Source organism: Rhagoletis pomonella, unplaced genomic scaffold (assembly GCF_013731165.1).
Source record: "Rhagoletis pomonella isolate Grant_MI unplaced genomic scaffold, Rhpom_1.0 Rhpom_scaffold_00013, whole genome shotgun sequence".
Classification (NCBI taxonomy): Eukaryota; Metazoa; Arthropoda; class Insecta; order Diptera; family Tephritidae; genus Rhagoletis; species Rhagoletis pomonella.
The window spans coordinates 8,512,921-8,538,501 of NW_023458567.1; the positions used below are offsets into that span (position 1 = coordinate 8,512,921).

Below are 25,581 nucleotides of genomic sequence, written 5' to 3' on the forward strand. Positions count from 1 at the left end.
AATTTTTTCTTTCCACAACAAATTTTAAAGTTAAAAGCTACAATTAAGGCCGTTATAACATTTTCAATATCTCAATTCTATCGACTAGGTGTATGGTGTCAAGTTAGCACAACATACCATTTTTTCTTAAAAAACGAGAGCTACAAATTTTTTCTTTCCACAACAAATTTACAACAAAAACACTACAATTAATGCCGTAGTTAACTTTTCCAATTTCGAAAAGTGTAGTGCTAACTTGACACACGTTTTATTTTTAAACCTTTAACATTTTTTGTAAAATTGTTGAATTAAATTCTATTCAGAAGGAGGTGCTAAACCCAAATAATTATTTGTTTGTTTTTAAACGCAAATTTATTTTCAAAAATTCGTATAAAATTATTGGCGTAGATTTCACACAGAAACATGTAAAAATGCACAAATATTTGTATGAAATTTTGCAGTAACTGTAGCTAGCCCAAAATATTGTTTTTAGTTTTTGTTTTTCAAATTTGTAATATTTCGTGTAAGGGCCGTTTTCTTCTGAAAAAAAAACTTTAGTTACTTGAAAAAATGTAATGGGAAAATGTGCTACAAAAAGATAATTTTTTCTTCAGTACTTTATTTGTAAAATTTAAAAAATTTCATTTAAAATCATTTTCCGAAACATTTTTATGAAGTTTTTGCTATTTCTAAGCTTACCCAAATATTTTTTTTTTTATTTTAAACTTTTTAAAGTGTCGTGTAAAATTGTTGGATTAATTTATATTCAGAAAAGTGATGAACCGAAATAATTTTTTTTGTTTGTTGTTAAATGGCAATATTTTGTAAAAATTTCGTATAAAATTTTCGCTGTTTCTGCGCGAATAAAAAATTTTTAAACTTAGTTTCTATTTTTTAAAATTTCATTCATAAGAAAGCGCTACACCGAAAGCAGTTTTTTGTTAAAAGTACCGATTTTTTTCACAAAATTCTTGCTATTTAAAATATTTATTTCCCAATATTTAATATGTTATTTAATGTATGTGTATATGTATGTATTTTCAAATTAGATTATTTATAATTTTGTGAAAAAATAAATATGTTAAGATTTTTGTTAACTTTAATTTTTTTATTGTTTGAGAATATTTGTAACTTTATTTAAATATTAACTTTATTAGATAAATATTTTTTTATTTTATCAAATTTCTTAAATATTTTTGTTTTTTATTTAATACATTTATACTCAAAATTATGCTAGCACTGTTTTCTTGCCATTAAATGAGTTTTTGCGCACTTCATAATATTTGTTTTTATTTTTTTGGTTTCTCAAAAATTGTTGTTTTTATTTTTTTGCTTTCTCAAAAACGACCCTGCAAAAGCACCCAACTGTGTACGTGGATGTGTGTATATGCATTTTGCTCATATTTGACTCGCAGGCTATGGCTGTAAACGGCAAGTATGCCTATTTGTTCTTACTACTACTGTTGTTGCTCCCTCCGAATGTTGTTTGTTGTTGTTTTGATGTTGCATTTTAGCACCACCACCGTAACTGCCCCTTATTAATCAACGGTAGGCGTGTATTGCACCAACGAAACAGACAAACCGACAGACAAATAAGCAAGCAAGCAAGCAAGCCAATACACAAACATACAAACAAACAATAAAAGCCAAAGTGCGGTGAGCTGAACGCATTCGCCGACATCGCCACCACCATCTTTTTGCACTCAGCAGTCGTCAGTCGGCACTTGTTTGCGGTGGACTTTTTTCATAACATTTTATTTGTCTGTATTTGCCTTTTGCACTCTCGCCAGCCAATTTGCATTACATGCAACGTGTGTAAAAGTGCAGGAGCATGTGAGTAAGTATTTGTGTGTGTGTGCGCATGCACTTTGTACTTTCGCGTGTTTGTTGTAGAAAACAACATGGTCTTTTAGTTTTTGCTTTTTATTACGCGACGCTCGACGCGCATACACCACCAACAACAACAACAACATTTTGCATGTTTTGTGAATGAGTCGCAGCGCTAAGTGACGCCACTAGCTACTGCTGCTGCAGTTACAATCATTCTCCTGTTGCCTCCTCTCTGCATTGTCTTGCACTGCGCTGTATTTCCTGCCAGCCACCTTCCCACTTCGGCAGACGCGTTATGACCCGCCCACTGTGAATGCTTCTGCATGTGCATATGTACATTTGTATGCACTCTCGCTTGCATTCGGCACCACTAACATTTGTATAAGGTTTTCAAGTGTTGTGTGCTCGCAGGCGTCTACGCAACAACAGCTACACACACATACATATATATCGAGGGTGCAAATTGTAAACAATCGCATTTAACTTTGATTAGTGTGTATCGTGGAATTGCGTTGCATTTTTTGTTGAAATATCTGCAATGCATGCGTACTCGCATTTGTATGTACATACATACATATGTATGTATAGTCCATGAAAATCCCCTGAAACTAATTAAAAATAGCTGATTTTTGTCAACAAAACTATTCGTCATCGTTTCTTAATAATCACCTAACAGTAGAGTGTTGCCAGATTTTAATAAATTCGCGAGCATTTTCACTGTGATCCACTACGATCAGCAGTGCAGAGTTTAGGCAGCTTAGAGCCTATTTACTTCCTTGAAACGAAGCGCACCGTAGCAGGTCAGCACCCGCTCTGCCTATAATGGCAGTAATCGGTGCGGAAAATCGTTCCACAATTCATCACACTCTTGGAAGCATCACCCTACGTCACCATGGATGCATAGGGGCATGTAATAGTGGATCCACAAAAAGTCTGTAAGTTTCTGAAACTGTAGCCTCTATAAATTTGAACCGCTTTGGACCGGTGGTTTCATGTGCCTGCATTTCGCTACCAGGGTTCGCCTCCTTTTTCTCCCCTTCTTCTTCTTCCTATTTGGCGCTGTAACCGTCTAAGCGATTTTGGCCGAGTTCAACGAAACACTTCTTCTTTGCCAACTGACGTCAATTGGAAATGCTAAGCAAGCGAAGTACTTCTCCATTTGGTCTTTCCATCGCAGAAAACACGACAGTTCGGCACTCCGCCGCGCCAATTCTATTGCCGACGATGCGGGATATAAGATTACCTGGAGATCTGACGATTGCCGATAAAGTCTGTATATGCGGAAGCTTCCTCTATCGAAAGTGCGATCGTATTGAGGACAGTCTCTGCTGGCATATGCTTAACGAACGTATATTGCGTTCCTGACAGCCGGTCGCAAGGAATCCTACTCCTACTATGTAGATCAATCAGTCTCTCCTGGTTTGAAAGCACAATGAAGTCGAAAACTGCTCTCCCGAAATCCTTGTCGAGAGATGTAAGATCTTTTGGTGGCTTTCGGTATAAACGGCATTTTGCGACTCTCCAAGTTCCGGGGATTACGATCACTAGACCTCGAAAGTCTTTTGTAACTGGGCAAAAATAATGTCATGTCCGCTGACCTGAAGGGATTGAAAGAGTTTATCGCCCAAAATAAGACGGAGATGCTTATTCCACAGGTAACTCAAGACGGTGCCGCAATTCCCCGTCTCCAAATTGGAGGCTTCATCTGCGGCTGTGTTGGCACTAAGAAGAAGCTTAAGCTCTTCATTGCTTCAAATTCAGAATATATACATATTAGCCACGTTTAGAGAAATAATTTGTGCCAAAATTACCCCGATAGCAGGCGTTGGAGCGGATATTCGTCTCTAAAAATTGTACTCACCATCCGATTCGATTCACATCCAAATAAAGAGAAATATGTTTTCCTAAATTATTACCGATAGTTGTCGCTGGAGTCGATATATCTCTACAAAGAAATATATCGTCTTAAAATCGGACCATTGGAATTGACATATCGCTAGCTTAGAGTGAAAAGTTGCTAAGTCCACTTTTTATGAAAAGTCATATTTTGATATAGGAGGCTAGAGAAATTGAATACGCATCGTTTGGAAAATTATAAAGGTACTTGTTTTATTTTTTCCTCTTCATAAGCAATAAAAGGAAAAATTGCTAAGTCCAAAAGAAGCACCACAAATCCGATAAGGCCAAAATAATACGACATCTTTTAATAAATATCAAATCCTTCTGATTCTTATGGAGTTTTGCTTTGCTTTAAACGCGCAAAATTTTTGATTCAAAGTCTTGCGAAATAGTTAAAGAAAATGGCTATAGGAAGATTTTTTACTCTCCTGTGAAATTTTTAAAATGGGACTTAGCAACTTTTCTTTCTAAGCTAGCGATATGTATTTTGGAATATATACCGATTTAACTCAAATTCAGAACATGAACTGACGGGTTTTTACCCGTACTTGCAGGATGTTACAGGAAAAATTATCCCGTACTCTAAAATCCTGTAAATGAGAGCGATTTTTGGAGAGTTGTGTAGAGAATGAAGTTGCAAGAAATTTTTCTTCTGTTGAAATCATGAAAATTGTCAGGCGATCACTGTTTGACGTTTTTACAGGAAAAATGCTTTTCTTGTTGTCTTACTTTTTAGATGTTACTCACTTTTTACCCTCACTTCAGAGAGTAATTTTGATGTTTAACATTTTTACAAGATTTTACATGAAAAGTATTGGATGAGATCTATTTTTGGGACGCAAAGTGAAATATTTTGTACTAAAATTGGCCCGAAGGGGTCACTGCAGTCGATGTATGTATCTCCAAAGAGAGATGGCGCACAGTGTACGATTTGGGAGTGTCGGTAGACAAAATCGTAAATCTCTTGATCGGAATAAGATAAAAATATGGATAAATACGTGTTCAAAAGCTGACGTAATGACCTATAAGGGAAAAAATAGTGCCATTGTATAATCATTATATTCAACCCCAAAACAATTTGGTTTTTGGTTTTATGGACTTTTCTTGTAGAATTTCAACCGAGAAATTAAAATTTGTTGCCAAAAGTTGAACAAAAAATCTTTAGATGCTAATTTTTTAAATTGCGTCTAAATTTTCAACTTTTTTATCAGGTTTTTCAGAATTTTTTTTGAGTTTGCAGCTTTTTAGCTCATTCTAGTACAACAAGTGCAAGCTTTAAGTTGTTAAAATCGTTGGTTTATATTTGAAATCCGATTTAATTCAAAATTCAGGAGATACAAATGTACGTACATTTAATGTTTTCAAGTAAAAATATTTTTTATTTTTTTATAAAAATATTGTTCATGCTATATCAAAACTCAACAAAATCAAAGTTTAAAGCTATACAAAGACTTTAGAAAGATCCACGCAAATTTTCTGCCATTTTTATAATTTTAATATTTTTTTTTTTAATGGTCGTGCGCATTTTTTTAATCAAAGTCTCCCTTTTATATGAGAAATAGTCCAAAAGACCGTCAGCAAAAATGAAATATATATATGTATTAAAAGCAAGCAGACTTTTTAGGTGATTTAAAACTGCACTTTGTTGTACAACACAAAAATTATATGGTCTGTAAAAGTGTATAGCACAAAAATTTTATAAAAAGTCATGAGAAAAGTTTTGAAATTTTGATGAATATTTGTTGAATTTTCTAAATTTTGTATTAAGTTTGATATGTTGAGTTATTCAGACATTCTTTTAAATTGTGATCAATATTGGGCATATTTTTTTCAATTTCAAATTTCGCAGCAAAAAATTTAAAATTATGACGAAAGCAACATCAATTAAAAAATAGTTATTAAACTATACATATGTATGTACATACATTGTGATTTTGTTTAAAAAAAAAAAAAAAATATTGTTTCTTTTTTTTTGGTTTTGCTTTTCGAAAAAGTCCCAATCACGCGCTTTTTCTCGCTTCCATGCCAGTCGGTTCTACGTAACCCGCGCGAGCCAAATTCATATGTATCTGGCCAAGGACTGTCACTCCAGTATCATACCCCAAAACTCTTTGGGAAATTTGTTCGGTGTTACAACAGCAACAACGCGCTTTTTTCTATACACAAATTTTATTAATTAGCCCGTCAGTGGTTTTGCTGAAATGCAAAAATATCCACGTCACTGAAATCTCAACCTTTTAATGGTTTTCAATACATCATTGCACTTTATGCAGCCGTAAATGCAAAAGTCAAAATTAAGTAATTCTTGGAATTTGTGAAAGACAAGAAAAATATTTTAAATACATACAAATATTGAGCTGCATAGCTTTGCGCCTTTTTTTTACAAATCATTCAGCACATTGCAATGTTGACTCATCAACGCCAACTGCTCAACATGAAAAAAAGCGAAAGAAATATGTATTTATACGCTTCCACACAAATGCAACAGTGCGCTTTTTAAATCTGATATTAAAAAAAATTTCGAAGATATATATATTTTTTTTTGCACATCTACATTTCAAAGTCAAGCTCCTCAGCTTCACTAAAAACCACTGCCCCAAGCTTTTTTGTTGCCTGCTTAAGACTTAAATGTTTGTATGTAGTATCTACATACCTTGCCGCGGTGTCGTTTGAGTTAATTTCTTAATAAACGCTGGCTCAGGTCAAATAAATTCCCATTCTCATTAACATGAAAACGGCTGAAATGGCAAAAATCCTTAAGTTAAGTAAAAAAAAAGCAAAGAAACTAAAATTGCAAGATGAGTAGCAGCGAAAAAAAAATACCGTCCGTCGCAGGTGAAGGAAGCGAAACGATGCAGTGAAGGCAACTGGCAGGCATTCGGAAAGCATTCGTCCGACCGGCCGATACTCAACCAAGAAGTGCAAATATTTTCGCGCACAAATTTGTTTCGTTCGTTTAATACTTATGTTGCCTTTTGGCGCATAAGATGGAGTGTATTTGTTGTTGGTTATGTTGTTGTTATTAAATTTATGCTGATGCTAAAAGCGCGCAAGCAGCAGAAGCAGCAAAGTGTAGAAGAAAGCCGACACGTAAATGCAAATAATACTGCAACAGTAACCGAAAAATAACTCATTTTTTCGATAAACAATTCTTGGAAGAGCGGCGCGAGCAACAGCGCGAAATTTAAAAGTAAAAATTAAACTTGAAAAAACAAAAAAACGAATGCGGTGGAGCAGCCATTGGCGGCGACCGAGCGATCAACCGTTGCAGGGAGCCGGCTTGTGGCTACCGAAAGCCGTTTACGCAGGCGTTGCTGCTGTCTTGCTGCTTGCTTTCATTATTATTATTGTTGTTTGCTGTGCATACAAATGTTAGTTGTTGCTGTTTGGCACAGCATAAAATGCAATGGCGACGAAAAAAAAGAGGGGCGCAGCAGTTCTTGCAAAAATATTCATATGCCTACATATGTAGGTAGGTAAATATGTACATTAGAACGTACCACCACAAGCAAGCAAAAAAAAAATCGCCGTACACCCCTGTGTACAAAGTAAGGCAATTTCGGATGAAAATTATTAAATTTTTCGATGACACCTAAATCAAAATTTTTTTTTAATAGTTCTACTGGAATAGTCGACATTCTTCCTTAGAAAAATGTTTACGATATTTGGTGAGCTTTATTGCATTGATATGAGAGCGGTTTTTAGGGTGATAAGAATAGAGATTTGGTGTGTAAATATGTATTAAAAGGGGTACTTGAGGCGTACGAACTTTGGTGAACAAAAAAATGCCTCCTTCAGACAAGAACATCGATATATGTATCAAACTCTAAAATCCGGCTGTAAACGCCAAAGATATGAAGAAAAATGTAAAAATGTGGCGACGAAGTTGTACGACGAACTTTTTTCTGGTACAGTCTAATGTACATACATTTCATTGTATTTGCACTGGCTTCTTGCAGTTCGCAGCAGCAGCAGCAGGTTCAACATACTCGCTCATTGCTGCTGCGCGACACCGACACGACAACGGCCGCCCAACTGACGTTGTGGACGACGACGACGGCGACGATAAGTTTTCGTGCCACAAATGCGGTCAACAGCAAATACGCAAAAAGAAAAGCAAAAACAAATGCAAAGCAGACACAAGTTGCCAATAAGAAGCAATTGCGTGCGTGTGTGTGTGCAATGAAGGGGGGCGCGCAAGTTGAAGTACCCCTTCGGAAGCGGGGGTAGTGCGGTTGAGTCGGAGGCGACGAGCAAATAGTATGGCTGAGAAGTCATTGTGTAGCAATACTGGCGTGGAGAATTGTAAAGTAGGCCAGCGGATTTGCGGTAGACTGAAAAAATGTGCTGTCGCAGTGTTGCCAGACTTTTGAGTTATGTAATATTTTCTTTTTCTTGGTAGAAATTTTGCCACCACCTGATGAAATTGATCTCGAGTTCTCGCTATAGACGAAGATTAATTGAAAAAATATGGGCTAAGTCATCTTTTAGGGTCTACCTCCACAAGTGTGTTGAAAACTCGTACTACATATGTATTTCCACTGCTCTATTTGAAAGTAGTGCGCCTGAAAGTATGCAATATAATGGTATTTCATCCGCCTACTTAGTTCTATGTAATTCTCAAACGTCGCATGGTGGAAGCTCAAGCTCTGGAAGTAACTTATTCACTGTCTACAGTGGTCAACGGCAGACAGTCCGCATGCGTCTCAGCAAAGAGTAGGTGGTAGATTACGGTACTTCTACATGTAACACAGTTTCAGGTGCCTGGCACTAATTGGAGCCCCAATTCTGCTGCTTATTTGGGACTATAGCTGTTTGTCGGTTTGGGTCGATACAAAAAAAAAATCGGTTATTGTCTCCCATTTTTGCAAAGTTGCACCAGCTGTGTATCTGGAAGACGGACCTTTCTAAACTTCACTTAAACTTCGTGTTTTCCACTATTTCCTTTAAATCGAAATTATTGTCGGAGAATTCTTTCAAAGCTTATGAAATAAATCATTATTTGAGCCACATTATTTAGTAGCTATTTATCGCGCACATATCACCTCGTAGTCGACTCTCTCTCTCTCCCCCCCAGAAGCTCTGTCGTTTAGTTTTACTTTGGAGAAAAGTTGATGGTTCGGCTCTCAGAAACCATATCGCTTTTATATAACTCCCTCAGTTTCTCCGCTCAAATTTCCGTCGACACTCACGTTCTCTGCGACTAACAAAAGTTATTACTTTCTATGTTACCAATGACCGCTGTGACTGAAGAGCCAGTGAAGTTAGGACCAAAAAGCTCTATGGTAAAATGCTCAGACTGGCACAGTGATGAACAGAGGGGTTTTATCCGCATGTGTCCATATAACGGTGATGGACACCGCCTTTCCCGCGGGCAAAGCTCTTTTAAGCTTTCTATATATTTTGTATAGGCGCGTGCAGAGTAAAAGCTCTCTCTGCTCATCGCTGCCTATACCGCGGCAGAAACAAAAGTAAAAGCTCTCTCTAATTGCCACAGATATAATGTTTATAGGAAGATTTAAAAAGCTCCTTCCGCGGTATACATGTGTTTTGTTTGTAACTGGATAAGCTTTTTAAGCTGTACGCGCACTTTTAAAATACATACAGTCATGTGAAAAATAACAGAGATATGACATTTTGACCAACTTTTGGCTATTGTTTCTTTCCTTTGTTTAATGCTTATAATTTTTTATAAAAATACTGCTCATTATCTAACATAAATCATATAAGTCCAAATTTCAAGCTATGTAGAAAAATTAGAAAAATTCAACAAAATTTTACAAGAAATGTTTTAATAAAAATAAAAATAAAATCTAATAGCCTTATTCATAAAAAATAAAGTAGCTTTATAAAAGGTTTATAAATTGAAAAATGTATGAAAACGTCACTTTATAAAGCTCTTTAAACCTACTTTATTTTTTATGAATAAGGCCATAAGTCTGCCGTTTTATATCCCATTAAATACTAGCTTAAGAAATTGCAAGTTTCAAGTGGCTAAGAATTTTTGATAGTTTTTTGGCGGATGGTGTTATCATTTTTTTCATAAAAAAAATGTCGAACATACTTTGTATAGAAGAAAATACGTGACGCCGTCAGGGAAAAAATATTTGCAAAACTCAACGCTGTATTTTATAAAAAAAAAAAATAAACACTAAACAAACAAAAGAAAAATAGCAAAAAAAGGTAAAAATGTCGTCTCCTATTATCTTTCACGTGACTATATGTAGATACATATGTTTATGTAAAGACTTATTCTAGCATGATTTTTTTTATGGGTAATAATGATCATATACTCGTGGTAAGGGTCTTAAAATCAGTAGCGTCCTTCAAAAGTGTGTTTAGTCGACTTTATGGTATTGTAATCGTTCTCTTTATCGTTAGAACCTAATATTACCGATTATATTTTGTCCATATTTTATTATTATTGTCAACGTTATCGATAATATCGTCGCCATTTCATAGAGTTATCGGTTTCATAACATCGATATATTTATATTAAGTTTATCGATAACCATCGAAGTTATCGCAATCAAAATACTGTTACAGTAGAACACTGCAAATACTGTAATAGTTATCGATATACATACATGCATGTATAATTATAAAATTATCGTTATCGATAGCTTTATTTTTAAAAACATTTTTATCGATAAACATATTAACATATCTTCACATCAAACAAGCTTAGCTTTGCCGGGCATAACCGCGTATAACTTGGATAGTCCGCCTTTGCCCTGATCCGCGTCATTTTATTTTATTAAACGCACTGGCAACACTGTCAACAAAGTCCATTATGCTGAGCGTATCCGTCACATTGCTAGAGCGCATAACGAGTAAACAACTAAGCCTGAGCGCAGTAAATTTTACACAAAATAAAACCAAGCAGCAACAGCAACAAAAAACGCGATCTCCAAGTGTGTCGTATATGTAGTGCGTTATTTAAAAAAAAAACGACAAACCTACAAATCCGGCGTGCGATCAAATAGAAAAGCAGAAGAAAAATTACAACAACAACAACAACTACCGATCAAGCAAAGAACGCAACAATAACAAGTTTAAAAATGTTGATTGCTTCCCATGACTTGGTCGTCTCTTTGACGGTTGCATGGTAAGCGGGGCGTAACGGCAACGGTGGCGGCAGCCATAGCACAGTGTTGCACCGTGCCAGGCTGTGGCGGCCAATAGCGCATTCCTGTGGCATTGCATTCATATTACCAGTATTTGTTGCGCTCCCCGCCGCTGCTGCTTGTGGCGTTATGTTAAAATGTAACTGGATGCGGGACGAGCGCGCGCGCGCACGCTTTTAATCACACAAACACATACACTTACAAACTGTTCTTTTTGTACGTATGTATGTAGCTGTTATTTTGTTAAAAACACACAGCCGCTCAGGAATGCGGACCGGTTACTGGCTGGCTAACTGACTAACCGGACGTGGACGCTGTATTGCTGCCGGCCAAGAAGAAGAGGGGGCGGACTGGCTGGCTGGCTGGCTGCTCGGATGGGGTACTGGCCGCATGCCAATGCCACCAAAGGAACGACAACAACCACAGCATGCATGCATAATACAGCAACAGCATTCCCAGACTAGACAGACAGCAGAAAAAAACAAAAAAAAAAAAATCGAAAAAATCAAAACAAAAACGGGGTACACACTAAACAAAACAGCAGAGAATAGAACGAAACAGAAAAAATATGCGCATAGGGAGCAAAAAAGCAACAACTTTTTGACCAACAACCGCAACTACTTATGTACCTAGCATGCATGTGTGCAAGTTGCAACATTAAGTTCAACAGCAGCAATGTGAATGGACTCTGTCGACTTGCTGCGGCGATCAGTGTCGCGACGTTGGCAGTGGTATGTTGTGCATTGTGGCGGGCAAAAAGCAAAACAATAAATTAAAAAAAAAAACATTAAAATAAGAAGGAAGCAACTAAAAAATCATAAAATTCCAAATTGAACTTTTAAAGCTTTTCCATGGAATTTTTGCGCAGACGCACAGGAAGCAAAAACAATAAATGCATAAATTGAAAAAAAAAAGAATTGACTAGTGTGCCACTTTGAAAGCGGACATGGCGGCAACAGGCAGCAACGTATGTAGCAGCAACAATATACATATAGAGCGCCAATTAATGCTGCACTGTTTGTCGGTTGCGCGCGCTATAATCTTCAGATTGTGTGCAAACACACACACGTACATACATATGTATGTACATTTTTCATACTAATGCGTCTGCCTGACTGTTGCTTAGTTCGCTTTGCAACATTCTTAATTAAAAAAGCGTCAAATAAAATAAAAAGGAATGGGAGATGAGGGCAGAATCGCAATGCAAAAGATAATAATAACCATAAAAGAAGTGACTTCCAAGAAATTTGCGGTTGAATTTGTTTTTGATTTTTGGCGCTTGGGAATTTACTTATTGCTTAGCTGTATTTGTTTTTTAATTTTGAGTTTTAGGCACGACTAAAAGTTTTGATTTAATTTGTATTCGCTGTAGTTATTTCGCAGATTTTTAAAAAATTTGCTGCATTTGTTAGAATTTTTTATAAATTTTTTTCTACTTTTATAAATTTTTTTCTTTACTTCGTTTTATTTTTATATCTTTTTGTAAACTCTTTAATTTATCTACATATGCATTTATTTTTTGATTATATAATGATTTTGTTCTTGTTATTCATATAAATAATTTTTTTAGAACATATTTGCTTAAAATTTTTTCTTTTATTTTTTGCTTCATTGTTTATTTTTTCTTTATATTTGTTTATAACTTTTATTTTATTTAATTAAATTAAAAAAAAAATTTTTTAATTTACTTAATTTAAGTTTTTTAACATTTGTTTTTATTTTATTTTATGTTATTCTAGTTCAATCCAACTCAGTTTGTTTGATTTTATTTTCTTTTGATGAATTGAATTTTTAATTCTGTTTATTTATTAAATTTAGCTTTTTTATTAATTTTTTTCTTAAATTTAGTTTTTTTTTGTATTTATGACATTTGTGTAATTTCTTAGTTTTTTATATTATATTTTATTACGCTTTTTCAATATAAATTGATTTATTAAATAATTTTTTTTTATTAAAAGCTTTTATTTAGCTAGTTACTGGTTCACGACATTTTTTAATTATTTTATTCTTATTGTTTATAGTTAATTATTTTTGAGTGTATGAAGGAGATCCACTTTAATAAAATTATGTCGTGTGCCGCATTTATCAATAATTTTGCAGCCACTTTGTACCCAATGTCATACAAATAAAAAATGTGTTAAAAATTTGAACCAAAGTACCGATACTGATATTGAGTAAAATATATCACTGCATTATCAACTAAATTTGTGCTAAATTACCGATACAATTTTAGTCAGTATCTCGGAAATTGAAGGTGGTATCCAAAACACCAATCGAAAAATCTTATTTTTAAATATATAGCTGCATCTGTAACCAAAAATTTAGAAAATGGCCCCTATGACAATCTTTTATCCAGGCGAAGATATATTACCTGCATAGAACGAAATAGCTTCACAAAAAATTTAGCTGGTAGGTGGCGCGGAGTCGATATATTTCGAAAATCTGCACTTCCAATACAAAATTACTTCACAAAAAAGTTTGCCGATAGATGGCGCAGGAGTCGATATATCTGAAACCTGTATTTATGGTCCGATTTGATGCATGTATAGAAAGGTTGTTTTCATTTTTTTACTGTTAATTTATTTTGCTTTATTTTATTAAATTTCACTTTATGTTGTAACCTTTTTACATAAATTTTACACTTCAATTTATTAAATTTTACTTTATTTTATAACTTTTTATTTTGTTACATTTTATTTTATTAAATTTTTATTTATTGTATTTTCATTTGAATTTTTTTCTTCTTAGTTTTTATGTTTACTGCTATTTATTTTATTTTTTTGCTGTATTGTACATATTTTATTTTATTTAACTTTATTTGACCATTATTTTTTCCTTTTTTTAATTTTCTGTATATACATAGGTATATTAGAGCGGGATAATTTAATTTCGAAAAAAGAAAACTCAGTGTATTATATTTTTTTCTGAACGAAATTAGTTTTTCATTTAAAAAATTTATTTTTCTTTTGAAATTTGGGAGCGTCAAATGTCATTTTTGGTATACAGTTTGTTCGCCATTTTTGCTTAAAATTAATCGTAGAATTTGGGTTTGCTATATTCTTTATTTTACATTATTTCATTTCAATCACATTTTTATTAAATTTAATTTTTATTTTCAACAATGAATAAAAAAATTAATTATTATTTTATTTATGTTACTTTAATGAAAAAATAAAGTTAAAAGAACTAAAATAAAAATTAAGATAACGTAAATGCAAAAACAAGGAGCAATTTGTAAAATTAAAAAATATGACAAACAATTTTATAAAAAATAAATAGGTACACAACAGCATAAAAAAATTCAAAAAATCAATTTAAATTATGGTTTTTTTTTTTAATTTTTTACAAGTATCCATTATTTATTTTTTATCATATTTTTTATTTCTTTTACAGTTCTCTACTTAATTTATCTTATTTCTTGTTTTACTTAATTTTAATTTATTATATATTATTTTTCCTTTTTGAATCTCATTTTTAATTATATTCTTCTTAGTGTTTTTTACATATTGTATATTATTTACTTTTTCTTGTTTAATTTTTTACTTTCTTCTATGTTACTTTATTTTGTTTATTTATTTTTGTAATATTTAAGTGTGTTTTTTATTTAATAGGTTCTTTAATTAGTTTTTATAAATTTGCTCCTTGTTACTTTATGTTATCAGCTTTATTTAAATATCATAACAAGACCCACTCCTTTTCGCCATGCACTAACGCGTCCACACTTTTCGTTCTAAGAAAATCACACAGTGTTTTGTATAGCATTTTCTGTTAAATTTTTTAAATTTTGAAAATTTTTTTTTTCCATCTTGTTTTCAAAATATAAGTCATCAATTTCAGTTTTCAGTCAATAATTTCAAAAATTTCCCGTAGATTTTATATTATGCTGTGGATTTTGCAATAGTTTAGTTTCTTCGTTTCGCCTACGTTTTAGTTGTCTAAAATTTTTGTGCAAAATCACTACAAATTTTTGGCCATACAAACTTCATGCCGAAAAATTCGTGCCGTAAAAGGGAACAAAATTCCACCGACGCTCAAATTGTTCCTTGTGAAACGCTGTCGTACGTCCCGGTTTTTTCGTTTTCTTTTTTCGTCCTTTTTTGCTCGTTCGCGGCTCAGTGGACGCGTGCGCGTGCGTGTATGAGCGTGTAGTTATGCGTGAAGTGAAGCGAAGTGTTTCAAGGCGTGGGAGTGGTGTGTGAAATAAAGTCAAATTTTTGTAGCTTTAATTTTTTTTGCGAATTTTCTACAAATTCCTGGCGAAATTTAACGGTGTTCAATGCAATTCAGCCACACATACAGTCTCTTAAAATTTGTTACAAGTTGAGCGAAAAGTTAACAGAGGAATCGGCAAGGAGTGATCTTTCTGATTTCAAGTGAAAGAAGCAAGTAAATCTTGGGCCTCAAGCAGTAGTTGAAAAATTTAGTAAATTCTGTGAAAACCTGGATACGATCATGTTGAGGTATGAGCGCGCGCTGTCATTGTGGCAGCGTGTGTGTGTTTGTGACTATTTTAAAGTGTGTGTAGTATTTTATTTGCTGCCCTAACGCCCTACGGTATGCTTTAGAATTATGCTTAGTAAGCATAGCACTGGCCTATCCATTCTTTTTCACCTTAACTTGCTGCTGCTGTCTGAAAGTAGCCTTTAAGTTAATTAAGAGCAGTTTGCATCACTTAAACGTTGCCTACATTTAGGCGCGGAGCCTTAGGTCCAACCTTTAACACTCCCTCTGCCTCTTATGCTGACGTTATTACCATTTTTGCTTGTAGTTTTGATTTTCCAAAAACAAACATACAAAAACCGATGTAGCGCATACGTTGCCTATATTTAGGCGCAGCTCGTTTTCAAATTGTACACGCTTTTTCTGTATTTGCACTCCACAAAGTATGCTAAGTCTTGTAGTTACATATGTATGTACATACATGCATATTATGTAGTTGCTTTCACTCGAATCACATGTTAGAAGGTGAGCTCAAGCTCCGACTCAACTTTCAGTACAAATTCTTGAGATTGAGCTCATCTCATCAGTGTAAAAATTAAGTCTGAGCATTGCTTTCGTGTATTTCACATATTTAAAAATATGTAGTATGTACGTTCATACATATGTACAAACTTTGTACTGTATCACCCACACGGCTTATCTCACTTAATAGATATGTATGAATTTTCGCTGTTGTTATGTTGTGTTTTCTTCTTTTTTGTTGGTTTTTCTTTATTATTATTTCTACTTCTCTCTACTTTTATTTCTTCTTTGTTCACAGCATTTCAACATCGAAAATTCTTATTAGCGGCATACCGCTGCAAACGCGTTTTGAAGACATCGAACCTCTACTGAAGCCATACGGCATCGTCAAACAGTGTGAGGCTGTCTCTAGTAAGGACCCCAATACTCAGACTGTACATATAACATTCGAAAATCCCGATCAGGCTCAAAGGTATTACATATTTTGTAATGTTTTCATTTCTTGTTTTTGCTTAGTTTTTGTTTTTTATTATATGTTTTTATTATTTTTTTTTTGTTTAATGTTTATGGTTTTATGTTTTATTTCTTATTTATTCTTTTATTTATAAAATAAGTGTTTTTATTTTATAAACGTAATACGAGTGTTGAAACGGAGCTTTGAATGTTGCGGTTCTGAAAATTTATTCTCTAATTGACACTCAAAGTGGGTTTCAAATCAAAATAAGTGGGGGGAATTCTTTCTTCGAGCGCACTGCTGTTTAAGGAATGTGTTATACATTTATGGAGTTTTTTTGTTGGCGAATATTTTCGCCTTTGTCGATAAATTTATGGTTATGGATTTTTATAGTTATCGATATTTTATCGTTTTTGATAGGTAATCGAAATTTTTGTAGTTATCGATATTTTCGTCTTTAAAGGTATGTTTGTGTGATATTCCTATGAAAATATACATTTTACTTCAACGATATTTTAAGCGTTATCGATGTTTTTTTCTTATCTATGAAATTTCTTTAAAATTCTTTATAGTGATTGTTATCTTTAATGACATCACTGTCCTTTCAGACAAATTATAGCCGCACCACTTTTTGAGTTTTTTTGTTATTTAATTTTGGTTATTTTTTTTATGTAGTTAATTTTTTAACAAAACCCGTTAAAATCTAAGTTTCAAACTTTCTGCAATATTTAAAAAAAAATACACTAAACTTTGGTAAAAATTTCAAATTTTTTTAATTAGTAGAATAAACCACAAGTTTCAAATGGCTAAAAATTGTCGTTGGTTTTTTACTATTTTTTTCTTACATATAAAAATAAATTGTGTTTACTCGTTATATGGAAGCAAATGGGACAAAACAAATAATCTTTTCCTTTTCAGTTGGCTAAGGTAGTAAGAGCTGTGTTTTTTTTTCTCACCATCGTCAATTTTGACAGCATCACTATGGAACTCCAAAAATATTATCACGTTTTTTATTTCTGATCTTTTCATAATTTCTCTTCATCGTCTATTATGAGTACGTAAGTATGCAAATACATATATGAGACAATTGTTGAGTTCGAACCTCATTCGTTGAGCAGAAGATCTACTACTCAGTCTCATAAAGAGTCCAAAAATTTCATGGGGGCCTTTTCGATTTTGTAGGCTTATGTTTTGGGGGTAGGTATACTTTTTTTTATTTATTTTTTTTTTACCACCTAATGTAGATACATGCGCTACTGCGATATTGCGTTCTTAAATAAAAAAAAAAAAATTTTAGCTCTTTTACTAGGAGCGTTTTTCTGGTAAAAAAAAATTAGTCTTAAAACTGGTTTTAAAGAAAATTTTAAGAACAACTCCATTAAATAAGGTTCTCCATAACGTAGTTTTTTTTTATATAAAATTAAATTTTATTGAAAAAATTATGTATACTCTTAATTAATATATTCCATTTGTTACTGTCCTAAGTCGAGCTTGTGCAAATCTTTTCTAACAGAGCATCATTTCTTATATCACTCTCTCTCTCTCTCTCTCTTACAGAGCTGCTGGCGGATTGAACGGTGTCGAATTCGAGGGCAATAAATTGCACTCCGAGCCATTGGATAAAAATCAACGTCGTACTAATCGCAACCAACGCAATCCATATCCCGGTATGCCAGGACCCGGACGTCAAGCTGATTTTCCGCTGCGCATTCTTGTGCAAAGCGAAATGGTTGGCGCCATTATTGGCCGTCAAGGTAGCACCATACGTACGATAACACAACAGAGTCGCGCACGTGTCGATGTGCATCGGAAGGAGAATGTCGGTTCGCTAGAGAAGGCCATAACCATTTATGGTAATCCGGAGAATTGTACAAATGCATGCAAGCGCATTTTGGAGGTGATGCAACAGGAGGCCATCTCAACGAATAAGGGGTGAGTTACGCATGCGCAGTGTGGTTCATATTTCAATTTTAATATTGAAAAAATGGCCATGCATGGTTAAATTTTTTTAAAGAAATTTATGTAAATTTTGATCTTTTTTGATAATAAAGGCAATAGTTACGCGATTTTGTGGAAATTTTAAGACAAATTTTTTTCCCAATTTTATTTTTTAAAGCTAAAATTTGTTTAATTCATTTTCTTATCATTGCTTTTTATAAACAAATAAATATGTAAAAATATAAAAAAAAAATTAAATTTTCCGAATTCATAAATAAAAAATATATATTTTTTTTTCAACAAATGTAAGATAATATGAATTTTGCTGAACCAAAGAGCAAAAATAAAGAAATAAAAAATTTAATTCTATAGCCCGGCAGGTTCTGCAATTCACTTCCGAGTGTATTTGAGTCAAGTTCGCTTTGAATTCAAATTGGCAGGGGTTGAAATTCACTCGGAAGTGAATTCCAGAACCTGCCCGATTATCTAGAATATTAAGGAAATAGTTTCAAAACTTCCAGAAATAAAGCTTAATTTGGAGATTTCATCATGCAGTTAATAAGCTTGACAAGGAGAATATGTTCAGTCTTACAAATATCTAAATACCCAAAAATGGTGAAGATATGTTTTATTTGTCTATATTTTTTTTGTATACCAACTGTGTATAGAAAACGATCAAACTTTGACGAATTTTTTCCACAAACTTGAAATCGTGAAGTAAGAAATTTTAAAGTTTTGAAAAACTACAAATTTTAATTAATTTTAAGATGAGATTTCCGATACAGTCAAAAATAATAAATAATAATAAATAATAAGTGTGTAATCTAAAAAACTCTTAAATTTTCGAAATTAACACAAATTTCTCTTTCAAAAGTTTTTCTTTTAACGTTGAGTAAAGTAAATCGTAAAATTCCGAAGTCGTAAATTTAAAATTTTAAGAAATTCACTTGAAACGGCTTACAAAATATTCAACGTAAAAATTTTCAAAAGCTTTAAAATTAATAAAAAAGTAAACTCTCTTAAAATTTGTGATTGGTTTGAAAATATACAAAACAAGATAGAGGCAACTTTTTTCATCACTCTAAAATCATCTGCTAGAAATATAAATTAAAAGCAAAAAAGTTTATTTTTTAATATTTTAAAATTGGTAAATCTTTCGTAGTTAAAATCAAAACCAAACATCTTAAAACCGAAGTTTAAGAAAGAAAAAAAATTTGTGGGTTACCTGCAATGGTTAAACCGAAAATTTTCAGAAATAATTTTTGTAGGTCTTTTCTTCAATTTTGAAGAAAGAGTCTAACTAGAAAATACTGATACATCTCGTCAAAATTGATAGGAACTAAACAAATTAAATTTAGTAAAAACTTACAGATTAAGAAAATTTATAAATTTAATACTTACAATTTAAAAACCATTAAAACGTAAAAAATACAAATTGAAAAGAATTTACAAATTAAACAATTACAAAATTGTAAATTATGTACAAAAAATTTAATTTACAAATTAAAAAACTTTCATACATAAATTCTTCAGATTTTTCAGCTATGTTTTTTTAAACAACTTTTCAGCTCTATCAAATATCTATGTCTTACCGTATTTTTTTGTTTCAAATTTAACCCATTCGACTCATGTCCTCTGATTTTAACTGTATTTATTCCTTCGCCCTTCCAACAGCGACATCTGTTTGAAAATTCTCGCCCACAACAATCTCATCGGTCGCATTATTGGCAAAAATGGCAACACCATAAAGCGTATCATGCAAGAGACAGACACCAAGATCACCGTCAGCTCGATCAATGACATCAGCAGCTTCAATTTGGAACGCATAATTACGGTTAAGGGCCAAATTGACAATATGTCACGTGCCGAGGCGCAGATTAGCTCGAAATTGCGTCAAAGCTACGAGAATGACTTGCAAGCAATGGCACCACAATCGCTTATGTTCCCCGGCCTCCATCCGATGGCCATGATGTCGACACCCGGCAACGGTATGGTCTTCAATCCCAGCATGCCATATCAATCGTGCCCGGGCTTCCCGATGTCTAAGACACCGGCGAGCGTGGTGCCGCCCGTCTTCCCCAATGACATGCAGGAGACCACATACCTCTATATACCGAATAATGCGGTGGGTGCGATTATCGGCACCAAGGGCTCACATATACGCAGCATAATGCGTTTTTCGAATGCCTCGCTCAAGATCGCCCCGATCGACACCGATAAGCCGGCCGATATGCAAACCGAACGAAAGGTGACGATCGTCGGTACGCCGGAGGGTCAATGGAAGGCGCAGTATATGATTTTCGAAAAGATGCGCGAGGAGGGTTTCATGTGCGGCACCGAAGATGTGCGACTAACTGTCGAAATAATGGTGGCCAGTTCGCAGGTGAGTTACGCTAAAAATGGTGTAAAAAAAAAAATTCACATAAACAAATATATGTTTCAATATATGTATTTTGCAGGTGGGCCGAATAATTGGCAAGGGCGGTCAGAATGTTCGTGACTTGCAACGCGTCACTGGCAGTGTAATCAAACTGCCAGAGCATGCGGTGGCGCCAGCAGCGGGTGGTGATGAGGAGACGCCCGTGCACATAATTGGTCAATTCTATAGCGTGCAGGTGAGAAAAAAATAAAACAATTTAATTTTTTTTTACAGAGCAACGATAGCGATGGCGATAAACATGTAAATAAAAGTTTCGATAAGAAAAACGTAAAAGATAATTGCACAGATTACGATAAAAATATTTTGTCGATATAAATCGATAAAAATATCAATAAATATAAAAAGTCGATCAATTCATCGAAAGAAAAACGAAAACGATAACTAGTGAGATTACGCCAACTTCTGGTAAAGAATATATGTATACAACATTAGGCAATCGATAAATACATCAGAAATTTCATATAGTTTTCATGTGTAAATTTTTTTTTTAATATTCACAACGTTTTTCAAGTAAACTTTTTTTTAAATGTTGGTCCCGATTCGAGACGAGTCTACGGAGCCTCAAAAAATTAAAATTAACCGGCTCCAATCTGGACCAAAATTTATATGTGATATCCTCGATTTTAGTAATATCGATTTTGGGTATTCAGTAAATAAAAAAAAAAATTAATTTTTTGTCTCCATAGAGGCATCTGGCCTTTGACCCCTTTGCGACACGCCTTAATCGACTCCAATCGGGACCAAAATTTATATGTGATATCTTCGACTATGGTAGTATCGATTTTGGGTATTAGATGAAAAAAGAATTAATTTTAATTTTTTGAGTCTCTGTCCCACACGCCCTAACCGCCGTCTCCAATCGATACCGAAATTTACATATATGTGATATCTGTGATCGTGGTATTACCGATTGAAGGGTGAGACTGGAAGAAATCGTCTATTTGATTTTTTAAGGACCGCCCTAATGCATATGCGTAAGTAGATATGTACATATGTATATTGATATCGCCATCTCGATATAGCTATACATAAATGATATCGATATCAATGGATGATGCTAATACAAATATTTTCGATTGCAAAATCTATATAATCAGGCGTATTCTGGTTTTCGTACGAATCGAAAATTTGAAATTTTTGTATAGAAAATGATAGAAAAATTTCATGATTTTCGATTCGTACGAAAACAAGAATTCGCCCCAATATGTCTATAAAAAATTCCAAGAAACGTCGTTTTCGGAAATTATCGATATCGACATATACTTATGTGCATATATCGGTCTCAGCATAAAACTAACGGCCACGGCATAGCTATCCTTATTAGCATAAGAAACGATAACGTAGCGATAACACATCTTCCTCATCTTTTTTTTTTTGTATATTTCCTATACATTTTTTCTAATTCAATCTTTTTTCTTCTTGCAGTCGGCACAGCGTCGCATACGTGCCATGATGATGTCGACGAATCCGCCGCCGGTTACCAAGAAGCAAAAAGCTGCCAAAGAACAGTCCGCCGCCGCCGCCGCTGCAGCAGCTGCTGCCGCTGCCGGCAGTGGGACTCAGCAACTGCCGCAGCAACAGCAGCAGCAGCAGGTAACACAGCAACAGCAGCCACAACCATCACTGCAACAGCCGCAGCAGTCGCAACAACAGTCGCCACAGCAACAACAACCACAACAACAACAACAACAACCATCTGCGTCAAGTCAGTAAGCAAAGTAGTAAAACAAAAACAAAAATATACGCGTTTCAATTCGTTTTGTTGAAGCATTTTTATTATAAAATATTTTTTTATTTTTATTATTATTATTTTTTTATTAAATTAAATGCAGAGAAATGTGTATGATGATGTATTTAGGTTTTCTAATATACTATAAACATAATTATTATTATGAACAATATTTCTTTTTTAAACATCAATAATGATTGATCGTCGATGTGGACATTAATGATGATGATTATAATGATTATGATGATAATGAAAGAAAAAATAGTAATAATGTCAAGAACATAGTAATGATGATTTTTGTCAAGCATAAAATTTAAAACAAAAGAGAAATAATTTTAGAAGAAACAGAAAAAGCATTCAAAGAAGACAACCAGCCTAATTTACATTAAATCAAATAAACAAAATAAACAAAAAAAAATATTATGAATGTTAAACCATAACAAAAAATAAAAACATTATGAGCAGCGCTAATAAATCCGGCAGACGAAAAAACAAAAAAAAAACACAAGTTTGTTCGCTTAAATAAAAAATAAGAAACATTAGGCGCGAAATTAAGAACAACTACAACAATTAATAATACGAAAATACAAAAATTACAAGTCGGAAACAAAAACATTCAGAAAGAAAATAAATGTTTCACACTGTAACACACACAAACAAACACATGCACATTATTAGCAATAACAACAGCAACCACAAGTCTGCACAAAAATTTGAGGTTACAACAGACATTTTTCGGTGAAAAACGCTAAAAAGAAAAAAAAATTAATTCAACAAAATTTTAAATTCTGCGTACAGAATTGATACAGAGTTGCATACATTTTGTACAGCAATGACACTAAAACAGCTAAACCCACCATGTGTTAGGAGCGAAAGCAACAACTATCACCAACTAAGCGAAACGTCAGCGCTGCATATGAAACTTGGCAAAAATAATACGGAATTTTGAATTCAAAAACAACAAAAAGTTTTGAGAAGTTTTAGTTGTTTGAATGACACAACTTTTATATATAATATAGTTATCAATCCATTTATCCACAATTAAAAATATTAACCGAAAAATTTAAGAAATCTGTTAACCCCATAAAACCAAAAGCAGAATAAATATTGAGATACAAATAAACTAATAACGACATAAATCGGCCCAGGAATTAAAAATTATTTTGTGGCAAATTTGCTTTCAAAAAAATTCAAATGGCAAAACTGCTATATTAGAGAGAGTTTACATAGAGCAAAAATAAAACCCATTAAGCGTGAGTGCGCCATCTAGATTATGCGAGCGTTAGCGCAGTAACACTGTTACTGCAACTAATGTGTCCTACAATGCTTCAAGGCACATGACTGTGTAAACTCACCCTAAACTAGTGTATTTTAAAACAACAATAAAAAATATATAAAGCACTTGCTGGTCTAAAATAAATAATAAAAAAACATACGGTTTCAAAGTAACTCAAAAATCCAAAAACAACCTAAAGCATAATCCACTAAAAAAAACTAAAAAAAGCAAAAAAGTATTTTGCATATTTGTATAGAAAGCTAATCATAAAAAATTACCAAAAAGCATCTGACTCCAACAGAAAAAACCAAAAAAAAAAACATGAAAATAGTATAAAGAGAAATGTAAACTAAATGAATAAACTAAAAACGTAGAAATTTTTGCCAAAAAAAAAAACATATGCAGCGGACGTCTTTATAGCAAACAAAACAAATAAGCCTAGCAAATTTTTCTCCGAAAGCACCACTGCATTGAAGAAAATAATTTGTACTTTTGCCGATGTGTAAAAAAAAATATTAATAATAATTTAAGACCGACCGTTAGTGTGGGAAAAAAGTAATGCAAAATGCCAGCAAAGTAAATTTTTAGCGCAAAAATTGGAAATTTTAACATAATGGTGCGAGAAATCTGTCTGTGTTATGTACAAAAGCGAGCAAAAATAGAAAAAAATTAGAAACCTTTTGAAAAAAGATAAATATATGTACATACTTGGAAATTTTCGATACAAATCTGAATAACATACAAAAAAATAAAAAAATTTAATAATTTTAAAAATTATTCGATAAGTTAAAAAAAAGTTTCCAAAATATGTTCCAAAAATTTCAAAAATGGTCGAAAAGTTGCAAATCTTACTAAATGTATAAATATCGTCGAAATTTTAAGCCCCAAAAGACATCAAAATAAATATATATTTGCTAAAAATTATGATTTTCCCTGCAAATTTGCAAATTTTCCAACGATTTTGCAAAAGTATAGGCATTGCAAATTTTCGAAAAGCGTACGGAATTTTTTTTACACATAAAATTTATTTTATATTTTTAAAAATTTTTGATTATTTTAAAAATGATAAAAATTGTATAACTTTTTTTCACGTTTTTCACCATTACATACAGCCATACGTGCGTGATTTCTTGCAATTTCTTCTTAACTCGCTTTTATGCATAGCATTGACATTCTAAAATAGTCAATGATTTTTGAGAAAAAAAACTTCAATTTTAGAGAAACTCACAAGCAAATGTGTCTTGTTAAAGAAAATTCACAAAGAGCAACTTGAAAAATAGTAGCGTAAAAAAAAACTTTTTTCGAAAAAAAACTACACCGAAAGTAACCGCTCCGAAAGTAACCACTCCAGAAGTCACTATAAAAAAGTAACTATGCCGATTATAATTACTATAGTTTTGACTACAAAGTTACTAAACGGTAAATGACTACTCCGAAAGCAACTACTCTAAAAATAGCCACTGCGAAATTGGCTTCCATGAAAGTTATTATGTCGATACTCCACTTTTAACTGCTGTGGTGACTAAGCCGAAAGCAACTACTGCAAAAGTTACTACTCCAATAACTACCACTTAACTACTTGTTCCATTAAAAGTTTCTATTTAAACTTTGTTTTTGCATCTAGTGAGATATGTTAATTGCGTTTGCCTTGAAACGGTGCTGAAATGTTTTAATTGATAATATAAAGTAATGAAAATAGTGAATAATATAAATAATATGGAATTTATTTTGCATAATAAATAACTAAAATTTTAAATCATTTTACACAAACATACATACATACATACATACATACTCTTCTACATACATACATAGGCGTTCTCTTTGTTTTTAATGCAATCGACAGTTACAATAAATAATACTTAACGCTAATTGCTTACCATAAAAACGATTGAGTTGAGTTTTTATAAATACTAATATAAAGAATAAGTAAATTTAAATAAATAT

The 25,581-nt window shown here is 33.0% G+C and overlaps 1 protein-coding gene across 5 annotated transcripts in view; it reads left to right on the forward strand.

The window, feature by feature from the left end:
- Positions 1 to 22,351, forward strand: part of LOC118748719 (insulin-like growth factor 2 mRNA-binding protein 1) — a 69,734-nt gene extending 47,383 nt beyond the window's left edge. For 3 of the 5 annotated variants that reach the window (XM_036483366.1, XM_036483367.1, XM_036483368.1), the window contains 5 exons: positions 16,096 to 16,269; positions 17,809 to 18,183; positions 19,864 to 20,572; positions 20,649 to 20,804; positions 22,055 to 22,351. In XM_036483366.1, coding sequence (XP_036339259.1) covers positions 16,096 to 16,269; positions 17,809 to 18,183; positions 19,864 to 20,572; positions 20,649 to 20,804; positions 22,055 to 22,342 — 1,702 coding nt within the window. In that variant the 3' untranslated portion in view covers positions 22,343 to 22,351. The remainder of the gene's footprint in view (positions 1 to 16,095; positions 16,270 to 17,808; positions 18,184 to 19,863; positions 20,573 to 20,648; positions 20,805 to 22,054) is intronic. The other 2 variants (XM_036483369.1, XM_036483370.1) reach the window with 1 other exon arrangement.
- The last annotated feature ends 3,230 nt before the right edge of the window (positions 22,352 to 25,581 follow it).